The following is a 13,584-nucleotide window of genomic DNA, read 5'->3' as shown; positions in this document are numbered from 1 at the left end:
CGGTCTGACGCCGTCACCGTGACGTCATCGCGCTCTGCCCGCTTCCAAGATGGCGGCGGCGGGCGGGCTGCGGCGCGCGGGCTGGCGGCTGTGGCGGGGCCGCGCGGGTGAGGGGCGGGGGGGGGCGCGCCCGGGCCCCGGGGCGGGGAGGGAATGGGGGAGCGCGCGCGGCCCCGTGCACGCCCCCTGTGCGCGTCCCCGTGCGCGCTCCCCGGCGATCGGGGCGGGGCAAGGTGAGGTGAAGGGCACGAGGGGAGTGAGGGCGGGTTTGAAGGAGGGGTTGTTCGGTGGTGATCGTCTCCTTTAGAAGCGTGGGCCGTGGAACCAAGTTTATTAAAAAAAAAAAAAAAGGCCAAAAAGCAGTAGCTAAGTTAAAAAGCTTCTCCCGAGTGTCGTTGAGTAATCAGTCAGTGATTAGCATGTGTGTCTGTCAGGGCTCTTCGGCTCCCGAGTCGGACTTGCCTGATATCCCCTGCTCGGAGGTCAGCACCTTCCTCCCAACTCCTTAATCAGGGACCCTAATGGGGACAGGGCATGTCTGGGTGCCTGCTTTCCAGTCCAAGATTGGGAAACTATTTGCAATATCTGCCATTTGCACTGTTCTTTCCCTCACAAAACATTTTGGCTTCATTCACGTCGATGTGAACTCAGCTGAGAGCTGCGCTTACCAGAAGCACTATGAATTTGTTTTCTTTTCACCTGCATTCACAACAACTCTCTTCACCTTAATTTTCCATGCTTCCTGGTGTAGGAAGGAGATGTTGACTCTTGATTTCCCTTGCAGTGGTCAGCAAGGGATGCCAGTACTACCTGCCACACCGTGCTCTCCAGGCCTCAGCCATGCTGAGGAGAGCCTCCGATGAGCACAAGAAGGAGCCATTGACATCCTTCTCTCAACAGCACTTTGATTCACCTCCAGCTGATCACCAGCCTGAAGAGAAACCTCAGGGCCCTCGCCCCAGGTAACTCAGAAGCTCCCTCTAGCAGTGTTCTGCCAACAGAGGGATCAGAGGGCTTTTACTTTCCTGAACCTCACATCTGAACTTGAAGATAACGAGATCCAGAGTTAAGGAACTGCAGCAGCTGGAGAGCTGGTTTGCTGTGACAATGCTAATTTCACCATGGAAACAGTATGGGACATGCTTTCAAGAGAGAAACTCTTGTCTGCAAAGCACAAGTCTTTGCTTCTGGATTTTTGTATAAATCTAAAAAAACAGGGACATGTTTTCTATGTACCTATAGTATAAAGCCCATGTTGGAAAAGGCTATAGTTTAGTTTTCTGTAAAGAAGAGGTAATCTGGGGCTGATTGGTCTCCATGTAGGCATGTTGACTGAGCCCTCCTTCCCTTATGTTTCTCTTCTCTCACAGCAAAGGTTCGTTAAGAATCGTTTTTCTGGACAGGGAAGGATTTTACTGGAGGAGGCCAGATTTATACTAAGCAGGTCTCAAAATGTGCCTTCTGTCAGTGAGTGAGTGGCAGAGCCCAGGGTTCTGATATTTGGTGGTGACATTCCCCTCACTGTAACAATACCTTCTCATAGTTACACTGGCCAGGGCGGCCAGGAGTCTGAGGACTATGAGAGCGAGGAGCAGCTGCAGCATCGAATCCTCACAGCGGCGCTGGAGTTTGTGCCTGAGCATGGCTGGACTGCAGAGGCCATTGCAGAGGGAGCCAAGGTATGTGGGGAGAGAAGCAACAAACCAGTTGAAAACTGGATGGAGCTGAAGTGCAGAGACAGCCAGGCCTGCATGCTTCCCCCACATACTCTTGGGCGATGCACCCTAGTCAGCAAATGCTACTGGGCAAGAATGAAACCCAGCTGCTACAGGATAACCCCTTCAGAGTTAGACTAAGGCACAGTATGGAGCAGTGAATCCTAAAGAGAGAAAAACACGTCTAGAAAGTGCTTTTTAATGCAGCATTGCTTTGTTTAAATTCACATAATGTCTTTCACAAAATAAATACAACTTTTTTTCTAGTTGGATCTTGCTTAGCAGTGTCTGACCTGTGTCTGTGCTTCTCTCTTCTTCCCTACAGACTCTGGGCCTCTCTGTTGCCGCAGCAGGGATGTTTCACAGTGATGGCAGTGAACTGATCCTGCACTTTGTGTCTGAGTGCAACTCCAAACTGTCTGAACTGCTGGAGAAGGAGCAGAAGCTAGTGCAGCTGGGTGAAGCAGAGTGAGTACTGGGTGTGAACAGATGTCTTCCTTTGCAGATTTTGGGGGCTGCATAGACAGAGAGGCCACCTGGAACACAGATACTTTAAGTTAAAAGTATAACTTACCCAAATAAAACCATATTCCCAGATACAGACAAAGGCAGGAAGGATATATACTTTGATAAACTATTGCTCAGTCGGGTGGAAATACCTCTTTCTAGATCAGAATTGAGTTTAACTTGGATATTCTTCCTAAGCTTTTTTCCTTACTCAGGAAGAAGCCTATAGATGAATTCCTGAGAGATGCTGTGGAAGCCAGACTGAGGATGCTGATTCCATATATTGAGAAATGGCCCCAGGTATTAAAGTAATATCAACATTGTCTCTTTTGTGTGTGTGTATTTTGAACACCCTGTGACTTTCTACATAGTCTCTCCACCAGATTAGTTCAAGGTTGTAAATGAAACCCTGACTGGTTTTAAATGATTAGTAGCCTTCAAGAGGGGAGCAGCCTTGGAAGGAGTCAGTTAAAGGTGACCTCAGAGCAACTATTTCTTGCAGTTCTGGAAAGGCAAAGCTCTCTGTTGTTCACTCCACTCATGTGGCATCCCCAGGGGATTACCTGTGTCTCTGCTCAGTCCTATCTGCAGTGTTACTGCAAGTCAGGCTCCATGCAGTGTTGTGGCTGCACCAGGATCACCTCACACCTGGAAATGCAGAACTGCTTTGCTGCAGGAAACTGTCCTTCAAGTGTGTGACTGACAAACCACTGGCAGCCTGAGGATAGAGCTGTGAACTGAGAGGGCTCCATGCTTCTAAATTCATATTTAACTCTCAAGCCATTCTTCCTGCAGTGGGAAGGGAATTGAATTGTGGCTACAGTGACAAGCAAAGAGTTCCTGATCTTGGGCTGCAAAGATTGCTGCAAGGTCAGCCTCTGTCCAGAACCACTGCTGGCCTCTGGGCAGCTGTATCCTGTACCCCATGCATAGAGACAGAGAGTACAGGCTTCATGTTCTTCTTTCAGATTAGCATAATTTGCCTTGTGAAGGATGTGGGTGGTTTGTGTCTCTCCTGGCACTGTGTGATTACGTTCAAAGGCTTCAGGATCCCAGTAGGGCCATTATGGCTGGCGCTGTTCTGCCCTTGGTTGCTGCTCTGAGTTCAAAGTCAAATTCAGAGAAATGAGAGATGTGACTCCCTGCCCACAGGGGCACAGCACAGTGTGAGTCAGCTCAGCCTCTGATGTTTCCATGCCAGAGAGGCAGCTCAAGGGAGACAACACAGGGATGTTAGAACTGAGCAGGGATCTTTCGGCTGCAGTACAGGCTGAGGCCTGAACTTAACGAGCCACACTCTGTGTTCCCTGCACATCCTGCTGCTTGTAGAGACTGCAAAGAGCTGGGAGGACTTGTCACTGGGAGCTGGAAGCAAGTCAGCAGCAACAGGGAAAAGATAACAGGGCAGAGCACTGTTGGTCTCCTTTAGTGTTCCATCCTTCTCTCTTTGGCTCCCATTTCTGTGTGTGTTTCCTTTGCAGGCCCTGAGTATCCTGTTGCTCCCACGTAACATCCCTTCTAGCCTCAACCTCCTCACCAGCATGATCGATGATATCTGGCACTATGCTGGGGACCAGTCCACAGATGTGAGTCCTTGTGCTTTGGGGACAAACTGGTTCTACCCCTCAGCACTTTGGCAAAATCATGGGTTCAAGTAGGATTGGGGAGTCCCTCTGCAAATGGTCCATTTGTTGAGAGAAGAAGGCATTTCAGAGGCACCCGAGGGTCCTTAAACACTACAGTCTAATTTCTAAAGGGACTTAAGAGCCACTGAGACTAAATGCAAGTTACTGCCAATGGAATTAGTGCAAATTAAAAGGACCTACTTTCCTAGGCTCTTAAGTGCTCTTCTCTTTTTCTTTTTTGAAGACACAGACAAAGTTGTTGAGATTTTGAGACCGAGAAGTTGATCCGGTTTTCAGTGAGTGAGCAGTGGGTCTGTCAAACAGCTCTCTTCTACCAGCAGTAGCATTTACAGACTTGACTTGAAAGCCTTTAAAGAACCTACCTAAAAATACCAGTAGCTTATTAAAGCTTTCATCTTTCTGGCAGGAAATAAAAGAAAATTATAACGTTAATTATAGCAATTAATAAATTACTTTAATTCTTATAGATGTAGGGAGAGATGGAAAAAACTAAATGAACCATTTTAACAAACTACTTTAATAAGCTTCTTTTATCTGTGTATAAAAGAGGAGCTACTGCAGTGAAAAATAAATAAGACAGCAGAAAAATTAAAGGAATAAACCAGAAGTCAACTGAAAGAACACAATTGCTCCAGGAACTGAAAGTCCCTTACGTATTATGCAAGTCAAATCAACGTGTTGGAGTCAGTGTCTGCACTGAGCTCCTCCTAAAGTCTCAATGATGCAGGGGATTAGGAGAGGTTCTAAAGTTGGTGTTTTGTTTGCACCTCCTGATTGGTTCCATGAGTTTTCTGGGGAAGCTGCGATGCTGAACCTGCTCCCTCTCTCCCAGTAATGGGGTTTAAAGTCATTCACAGCAGATCCCTCTTCCCAACACCAGGAGTCAGGCAGAGTATCCTTGTGCCTCAGACACCCCTTCAGGTGGGTTTTTAGGAGCAGGAAGAGGACAGAAAAAGTTTTGTCTCAGGCCCTGAGAGATCCAGCTGCAAATGGCAAATTCCTCTTTATGGGAAGGAACGTGCTGTGGGTGTGGGATTTTCCCTTGCTGTTCACTGGTAGCTGCACACTTGATGTGCATTCAGATCACAGCTTTCTCTCTCCTCCTGTGGCCCTGCAGTTTAACTGGTACACTCGCCGGGCTGTGCTCACTGGCATTTACAACACCACTGAGCTGGTGATGATGCAGGACTCATCCCCTGGCTTCGAGGACACTTGGCGCTTCCTGGAAAACAGAGTGGCTGACGCCATGACCATGAGCAATACAGCCAGTCAGGTAACCTTAGGGACATGTGTGCATACATCAAATCCCTTGTCCCCAAGGATATAGGCAGGCACACCTGACTTTTCCATCATGTAGATCCCACATCTGCTGAGAGACCCCCCTTGTTGCTGTCAGTTCAAAATCAATAAATGATGGTGTGTTTTTTAGTAAACTGACATGTAGGTGTCCTGTTTGTCACACTGTCCCAGTGGTTAGGAGACATCCCAGGAAACCCCTTCCATGTGCCCTGTCTGTAGCTGTCCCTTGTCTGCAGTGCTGTCAGCACCTTTCTGTGGCAAATACATGTTTGTTGTGCATTCCCTCTCTGTGTTTGGGGCCGCAAGTGCAGGAAGCAAAATGTCATGTTCTCCCTGTGTCTCCCAGGTACAATCCACTGGAGAAGCCGTTGTCCAGGGCCTGATGGGAGCTGCAGTTACTGTAAGTAATGCTGAAACCAGCAGGGCTGTGAGAGCAGAATTGCTTCTGAATGTCAGCATGTGTTTTCCTCCCAAATCTATAGGACAACATGGAAACACTATTGTCTTTCATAACTTAGATTTATTTAAGGATGATTTTCTTGGTAGCTTAGTTCTCTGTTTTATGGTGAAAGAACTTGAATAGAGCATGAGGAAATTAAGTCTGAAGCTGCAGGGTGAGCTTTAGGGATGAGAGAGAGGTGATGAGAATAAATACAACTGTTCTCCATTGCTTGTCACAAGATCTCTCCCTGTGCCAGACCCTGTGCTGGAAATCTTGACAGAGGGTCAGTGGCCCTATGGATACCTGGGGGGTGGCACCTGTCCCTGAGCCACTGCAGGGTGATTTCCTCAAGCTCATGTGACCTCAGTGTCCTTCCAAGAAGTCATTCACTTCTTGGTAGTGTCCTGGACTCGGTGCAGAGGGAACCTCACTTCCTCTGGGATACAAAACAACGCTTTGTGTACCCAGGAGTGACTTTTGCCTTCAAAACTTCTCTGTGATTCTATTTTTGGACACCCCCCCCACCCCCAATTGTATTTAGCAACAAAGTGATTTCCTTGTTATCAGAAATACATTTACCTCATATCAGGACAAGACAAACAGGCTGGAACATAAATTAGACATTATTTTTACTGATGAAGCACTTTCAGTAATTTCTCCGACCTCCTTCCCCCTGCAGTTGTGGTGGAATTTAGTGCCTCAGCCTCTCTGCTCTCTCATACCTGCATATGCCAAAAGGATCCTCCACTAGAGAAATGTCAGGCTCAGTTTTACATCCACACGATGCTCTCAGGTCTGGGATGTCTCCCGTTGCCAATGTTTGGTCAGTCCCTGTAGCAGATCCGCTGCATATATAAACGGGAGGATCTGGATAGATTCTGAAGGGTGATGGGTTGTAATCAGATGGCTTTAGAGCAGAATCATCCCAATCCATAACTGCTAGGGGAACACATTCCGAACCTCCCACGTCCAGGGTGTCCCGAGGTGCACTCCTTTACAGGAGTGCTGAGTTATGCAGGTCTCTGCAAAATGGGAGAGTGAGCATAATGCCCCAAAAGCATGAATTCACTACCGAGGCCTGTGTGGCCGCAGAAATAAACCCAAGCTGAAACCTACTGACCGGGAGAGTAGGTTCCAGTCAGAGGGGTGGCCGGAGGTGGTTCTAGTTTGATTCTTATCCATCCCAGACCACACAGATGCCTCTCTCATCCCCGCACCTCTGCTCGTAGCACACGGGCCTCCCCTCGGCACCTGCTCCGGCGGCCGCCCGGGACAGGGGCACTAAACCCCGTTCTCCCTGTGCCCACAGATCAAGAACCTGGCGGGGCTGAACCAGCGCCGGTGAGGCGGCAGCGGCGGCGAACACCGGAGAGGCCGCGCCCGGCCCTTGCCCGGCACCAATAAAGTCGTACTCAGCCTGGCACGGACTCTTTTTGCGGGCGCACCGGGGCCGGGGGGAGCGGGGCGGGGACGGACCGGGCGGGCGCTCCGGGCGGCGGGAGCGGGGCCGGGATCGGGGCGGGGCAGCCATGCCGTACGCTAACCAGCCCACCGTGCGCATCACCGAGCTGACCGACGAGAATGTCAAGTTCATCATCGAGAACACGGACCTGGCGTGAGCACCGCCGCGGGGCCGGGCGGGCCCGGGGGTGAAGCGGCCGCAGGAGGCCCCGGGGGCGGCTCCATTGAGCCGGCCTCCCCGCGGGCGCCGCCGAGCAGGGTCTCTGAGGCAAAGCCCCACAGCAGTCTCGGCCAGCGGCTGTGCGGGCCTGCGGCCTCACGTTCCCTCAAGCCTAAACCCGGGTGTTTCCCTCCCTCAGGGTGGCAAATTCCATTCGAAGAGTGTTCATCGCGGAAGTTCCCATCATAGGTGAGGCCTTTCGCTTGCCTGTGGTCGCAGTCTCGTGGGCTGCCTTCCGTGTGGCTCCCGTCACTTCCCCTCCGTGATCTCACGCGCCTCCCCTCTGCTTTTGGCTCTGCTTACCCGTGTTCAGCCAGTACTGTGCCCTGTATATGCTTCCTCAGTGTGCCTCTGCAGTCTCTGTAATGTTTTCTGTGGCCTCTCAAGCTGGCTTTTCCCCACGTGAGTGTTTCTCAGTTTGTGACTTTCTCTTCTCTGCAGCCATTGACTGGGTCCAGATAGATGCCAACTCCTCTGTGCTCCACGATGAGTTCATTGCACACAGGCTGGGTGAGTGCTGCAGTGTGGGAGGAAGATGAAGGTGTGTTGCGGGCAAAATCAGTCCAGGGATGCTGAAGCACCTTTGTTAGGTGTTGTTCCTCTGCCTGTTCTGGCAGGAGGGCTAGGGTCTCTTGTGGTCTCACTCAGCCGTTCCTCTGGTTTTCTGCTTCTCACAGGTCTCATCCCGCTCACCAGTGACGACATTGTGGACAAGATGCAATATTCCAGAGTGAGTCAAGCGAAATGCTGTGGGGAATCATTTTGAGGGTGGTGGGTGCTTGATCTGATGGGAAGCTCTGGCAGTTTCTTGCATAAAGAACTCGTGTGTGTGCCAGGACTGCACATGTGATGAGTTCTGCCCCGAGTGCTCTGTGGAGTTCACGCTGGACGTCCGCTGCAATGAAGACCAGACTCGGCACGTGACATCCCGCGACCTCATCTCCAACAACCCCCGTGTCATCCCGGTCAGTGCCATCCCACTCTGCATTCCTGCTGAGGCCTTAGGCGGGGTGGCAAACACATGGAATGTAGACACTCTGAGCTCGTTTCATATTGTCTAAAGCTCCACTTAAACCATAGTGGGAAAGCAAAGCAGGAATGTCTGCAGAAGCAGCGTGTGTGCCAGTGCCCTCCTCGTCTCTGCCACGCTGTCCTTCACTTGCTGTCTGATGAGGTTCAAAACAGTATGGCTTCATCCTGCCCCCTCATCCCAAACCCCTTGGCTGACCTGTGGCCTCTGGCTCGCTGGTTCTTGGCTCTCAGCATGACAGAGTGTGAGGAGCCTGCCAAACAGCTCCTGTGCAGTCTTGGGGAGGTTTGGTGGTGCCAAAGTGGGGCAGAGGCAAAGGTACTTACAGAGAATATTCTAGTACACTGTTGAGGTGGATCCAGATGTCACCACAATGTGGGCTGCTCCTGCTGCCTGGTGGCAGTGTGTGCCTGGGTAAAGCCCAGCTGGAGCCTTTGGCTGATGTACTCCGAGTGCTCTGTGTCATCTGTAGCAGTTTTGGGAGTGACTTTGGGAGCCAAGCACATGTGCTGTGCTGGAGCACTCATCCAAGCTGATCTTATCCCTAATTTGCTTGGTTTTGATTGGCTGTTGCAGGTGACATCTCGGAGCAGAGACAATGACCCTAATGACTACGTGGAGCAGGATGGTGAGTAGTGGGTCACTGGGAATAAGAACTGTAGGAGGAAATTAACTTTTCTCTCATGTTCTTTGAACTCATTCTTCCTTTGCTAGCTGTGCAACCCTAAGGCATCTGTAAATATGACACTTCTGAGCAGCTGGTGTCACCGCATGAGTGGGGTAGCATTTTGTCTTAATCCCACTCAGACTGTCCCAGAACTGAAGTCCTGAGTCAGAGGGTGCTTCTGTCTCTCCTTGTGAGAGCTTAGAGACAGCGAGGAGGTGAAATAGTGTGTTGTTGGCTGTTCCTTGGGACCCTGTGCAGCAACTTTTTACTTAGCTGTTCTGGGCACACAGCTGAGCCCCTCTAAGAATCCAAGCAAACCCTGAATGCTGGTGTCATCTTTCTGGGCACCAAAAATCTGCTTTTGCTGCAGTGTGATCCCACACACTCATTTCTCCTCTGCAGCCTTCTCAAACAGGCATGTGCTTTTCCAGACATCCTGATTGTGAAGCTGCGGAAGGGGCAGGAGCTGCGGCTGCGAGCCTATGCCAAGAAGGGCTTTGGCAAGGAACACGCCAAGTGGAACCCCACGGCTGGCGTGGCCTTCGAGTACGACCCCGACAACGCGCTGAGACACACGGTGTACCCCAAGCCAGAGGAGTGGTATGTCCTGGTGTCTGTCTGCAGGGACTGAGAAAGTTTTTCCAGCAGGTGATAACTTACACTTCAGCCCTGGGGATAATTTGGGTCAGTAAGCGATGGGGAGCATGCCTGCCATGTTCCCTTGTGCAGACTCTGCTCCTGAGGTTGGGTAGCAAGGCCAGTCACTTGTTTGCAGCTGCACACAAGGTGGACTGCTTTGTGGTCATCTTTTGTCCTCCCTCATGTGCTGTCACTGCTGGTTTGCCTCGCTTTCATGCCCTTTTTCACCACTTGTTGCTGATTTTTTTCTTCCCTCTGCAAGTGTTTTGTAGGTCAGAGTAAGGTCTGAGGAAGGAACAGATCAATGTGAGATGAAAGAAGTTGCTACGAGAGGAAGGAGTGGGAGGTTGGGTTGCAAGACTGATTTTTCAGCCTGGCTTGAGGAAGCCCAGTATGTCTGTGATTTAACCCATACATCTCCTTAATTCTGGAGCCTGAGCTCTGGCAGGGCTTTCCTCTCTGGCCCTTTTCTCTCCTCTGAAATACCATTCTGCACAAGTTGCACAGTTTCTTATCCAAAAGTGACATGATTTTACTTTTGGAAAGCTGCTGCCCTGCTTTGGCCTGGGCGAGGACTTTATCCAGCATCACTTTTCATGAGCGAGTACCTGAGCTGTTTCTGGCTCTGTACTCCAGTGATCACCTAGCAGACATCCTGTCACTGAGCACACTGGAGCCAGCAGCACAGTAAGGAACCAAGTGCTTTAGGCAGGGCAGGCTGAGAGCAGGGACTGGGCAGAGTAGTGGATGTGCTGCTGTAAAATTGATCAGTGGCAGGCTCAGAAACCTGGTGTGGTATACAATAGACAGGGCCCCAGGAAACAGTTTTTGAGAAGTGCTAGGCAAAATAAATGTAAAAGTTGGAAAAATCCCAAAAGAGGATTGATATTGGAGCTGCCAGTTCTTGACGTTATTTCTGGCTTTTCAAGTTCATCTGACTCCCTGTGAAAACAATACAGAACCAAAGGCTTCTGCTGTCCAAGGCTAGCTGTGATTTTTGTTTTTGTTTTTCATGCTAGTTGCTTTTCGAGGCTATTGGCAGAGGACTGGCATAGAGCTGGACACTCCAAACAGCTGTCAGGGTCGTGGAAACCTCTGCACTGTTTTGGTGATAGGTGGTTCTGCAAGTAACAAGAAATCTCACCTCCATTAACACTTCATCTCTCTCAGTAGTTTGTACAGGCAGAGAGTTTGTTTGAGAAACACAGTTTTATTTCAGGCAGCTGATTACAGGGTGCTGGGATCAGTGTTTCTGGGCATTGCTGGGGCAGAGGAAGGCCAGCAGGAGACCTTGGTGGGTACAGGATTTTCTGTGCTGGCTTCTCAGACCACTCAAGGCTTGGGGTTTTCTTACATGGATTAAGTGTGTGTGATGCTCTATAAACCAAAGAATGCAGCAAGTAGAAGGATGTGTTTGCCAACTGATGCACAGGTACTGCAGTGATTTTGGGAGAGGAGTGGAGGTGCAGGACATCAGGATGGAGCTCACTGATGCAGCTGGTGTCTGTTGTACAGGAGATTTTTTTTCCTGCTGGGTCAAAGCCAACTGTGCCTCACAGACTTGAGTGCTGTAGAACTCCAGTGCCTTCCTGGCCCAGTGGAATGTAGAAAGAAAAGATAACTCAAGGACCATTACTCCACAGAAGCAACCAGGTTCCATAAGCACAATCCTTCAGGAATCAACATCCCTTCACTATAAGCACCTGCCAGATTGTACCAGTTTAAGTGGTTGGAGCCACAATACAGGGCTTGCTGAGTTTGGGCAGAGCAAGGCTGATCCTCTTCTTCCAGGGCTGCTGGATGACTCTGTGGCATTAATGAGGAGCCAGAAAGCACAATGTGTGACTGATCTTATTTCTGTGACTTGATGTTTTGATAGCCACCCTGTTGTGTGCTGGACGTGAGCCCCAGTGCTTGCTCTCTTGAGTGCCTGGGGTATGTGGGGCCAGGCTGGAGCAGGGGCTCTGTGTAACCTCTCCTGCTCTCTGATTCCAGGCCCAAGAGTGAGTACTCAGAGATCGACGATGAGGATGCTCAGGCTCCCTATGACCCCAACGGGAAGCCAGAAAGGTAGGGAGCTGAATGCAGTGCTGCAGCTGGAAGATGGGGTGACTGGCTGGGTGCATCTCATAGGCTCTCATTAATACAGTCTACACTGTGCTGAAATTGCCAGCCCAGAGAGCTGACATTCCCTGAAAAGCAGGGCAGGAGTTGCCATTAAGTGGTGATATACCCAGATGTGGCAGGTTTTCCCCTCTGGGTGATACCACACGATTCCAAGTTCATGTTGCCAGGTAGGGCGGTGCACACTCAGTGAGGTGTGAGGCCTGCAGGGGAAATATCCTGGCTTAAGGTATTCATTCACCTGTGTGTGTGTGTGTGTGTGTGTGTGTGTTTATGTTTATGTGTGTGTCTCATGCTCTGATTGCTGGTGTTAATTGCCCTGCAAAAGTGCCCCAGCCAGCTATAGTCCCTGGTGTGGGGCTGCTGGCTCGCTGGTCATGGTGCTAAACAGAAATCAATCCCAGAAGGGCTCTTGCAGCTCATGAAGTTGTAAGTGTTGGTGTGATGGTTGTAGAGGGGCAGCACTGGCTGTTGCCTGCTTGGGAGGTGAATGATGATGATGGCTGGGACTCCAGGCACATCTCCCTGCTGTGGGTATAGATGGACTGGAATGATGTGCAGTCTGGGTTTGCACCTTCTTGGAGAGGTGCTGGTGATTTAACCCCCTGTCTTCTAACCTCAGGTTTTATTACAACGTGGAGTCCTGTGGTTCTCTGCGCCCTGAGACCATCGTCCTGTCTGCACTGTCTGGCCTCAAGAAGAAGCTGAGCGATCTCCAGACACAGCTGAGCCACGAGATCCAGAGCGATGTCCTCACTATCAACTGAGGTGGCCCTTGTAAGAGAGTACTGTAAGCTGTGAGTGATGCCTGGCTGAGATCTAGGGAGAGGCTTTTACCTCCCCATCATCTCTTTCTGCTTATCCTGGCTCAGCACTCAGTTGGTGACACCTCTTCCCTGGCCATTCTTCCCAGGGAAAGCCATTGTGATGTGGGGTAAAACAGGAAGGGAATCAGTCAGTGAGCATCTTAGCTGGGACAGGCTTTGTCTCCAAGTGATCCTGGAGTTTTGGTTCTGGTGTGGGATTTTGGTGTTTGGGATTGGGAAGCGTGTACCTTTGTTACACAACCCTACCTTATTTACATGTCCATTCTTTACTGTGCTGAATAAAACCTTACCCCCAAATTTTTCTGTCATCCCTGAAAGCTCATCCGAGGCTACTGGAGGAGATGTCACATCATTTACTTCTCTCCAATAGACATTAACTTAATGAGATCTGCTTTGGAGGGAGCACTGCTTGCTGATGCTGATTGCTGCTTGTGACATTATCTCCTGAGGAGAGCAGCACCCCTCCTGCAGGCAGCCCATTGTTCATTGATCCAGTGCTGTGTTTAAAGCAGATGTTTGAGGCCAGGGTGGGCGAGATGCTGCAGAAGGCAGCGCTGCAGGGGAGCTCAGCTGGGCAAAGCAGGCAAAGCTGTACTTACAGAATCCTCTGGAACAAACTCCACCCCTGTGCTGTGTAACCCTTTTCTGAGGAGCTGGGTGGCACATGGTCTGTCAGTAATGGCCCCTGGCTGGTATCTTTCTTTGTGCCCACAGCCCCCAGTGTGTGCTGGGGTGGAGTTTGGTGCAGGTCCCATGCCCTGACCCCCGTGGTAGTGGCTGAAAGCAATGGCCTTTGTCACCCCTCCTCTTCCCCTCCATCACATCCCAGCATGACTTGGGATGAGCTTCTTGATGACACTTTACTGGAGAGACCAGCAGCTCCTGTACCATGGGAGCTGGGAGGGAGGGGAGGGCCTGTGTGCCCCTCTGCTCATCCCAGTGTGGATGGGGACAGTTCAGGGGGTGGTGCTAGGGTCACACTGAGCTGGGGAGAGCAGCCCATGTCA

At 50.6% G+C, this 13,584-nt stretch overlaps 2 protein-coding genes across 3 annotated transcripts; both read left to right on the top strand.

The window, feature by feature from the left end:
* Positions 1–6: 6 nt before the first annotated feature.
* Positions 7–7,754, top strand: COQ9 (coenzyme Q9). 2 transcript variants are annotated; one of them, XR_009933547.1, is made up of 11 exons: positions 7–107; positions 785–962; positions 1,544–1,679; positions 2,041–2,183; positions 2,438–2,522; positions 3,704–3,808; positions 4,986–5,141; positions 5,514–5,567; positions 6,919–7,014; positions 7,430–7,479; positions 7,732–7,754. XR_009933547.1 is itself a non-coding variant. In XM_062500373.1 (9 exons), the coding sequence occupies exons 1-9, from the start codon at positions 50–52 to the stop codon at positions 6,952–6,954; spliced, it is 951 nt and encodes a 316-aa protein (XP_062356357.1). In that variant the 5' UTR covers positions 7–49; the 3' UTR covers positions 6,955–7,047. The 2 variants fall into 2 exon arrangements, 1 of the variants encoding a protein (XP_062356357.1); XM_062500373.1 differs by lacking the exons at positions 7,430–7,479; positions 7,732–7,754 and having other exon boundaries at positions 6,919–7,047.
* On the top strand, positions 7,139–12,864 carry POLR2C (RNA polymerase II subunit C). The gene is made up of 9 exons (XM_062500379.1): positions 7,139–7,224; positions 7,430–7,479; positions 7,732–7,800; positions 7,968–8,020; positions 8,127–8,255; positions 8,897–8,948; positions 9,419–9,587; positions 11,622–11,696; positions 12,373–12,864. Exons 1-9 carry the CDS (start codon positions 7,139–7,141, stop codon positions 12,515–12,517), a joined length of 828 nt encoding a protein of 275 aa, XP_062356363.1. The 3' UTR covers positions 12,518–12,864.
* Positions 12,865–13,584: the final 720 nt, after the last annotated feature.

This window comes from Cinclus cinclus, chromosome 11 (assembly GCF_963662255.1).
Source record: "Cinclus cinclus chromosome 11, bCinCin1.1, whole genome shotgun sequence".
NCBI lineage: Eukaryota > Metazoa > Chordata > Aves > Passeriformes > Cinclidae > Cinclus > Cinclus cinclus.
The sequence above is the reverse complement of the archived record's forward strand: the minus strand, read 5'-3'. Positions and strand labels throughout refer to the sequence as shown.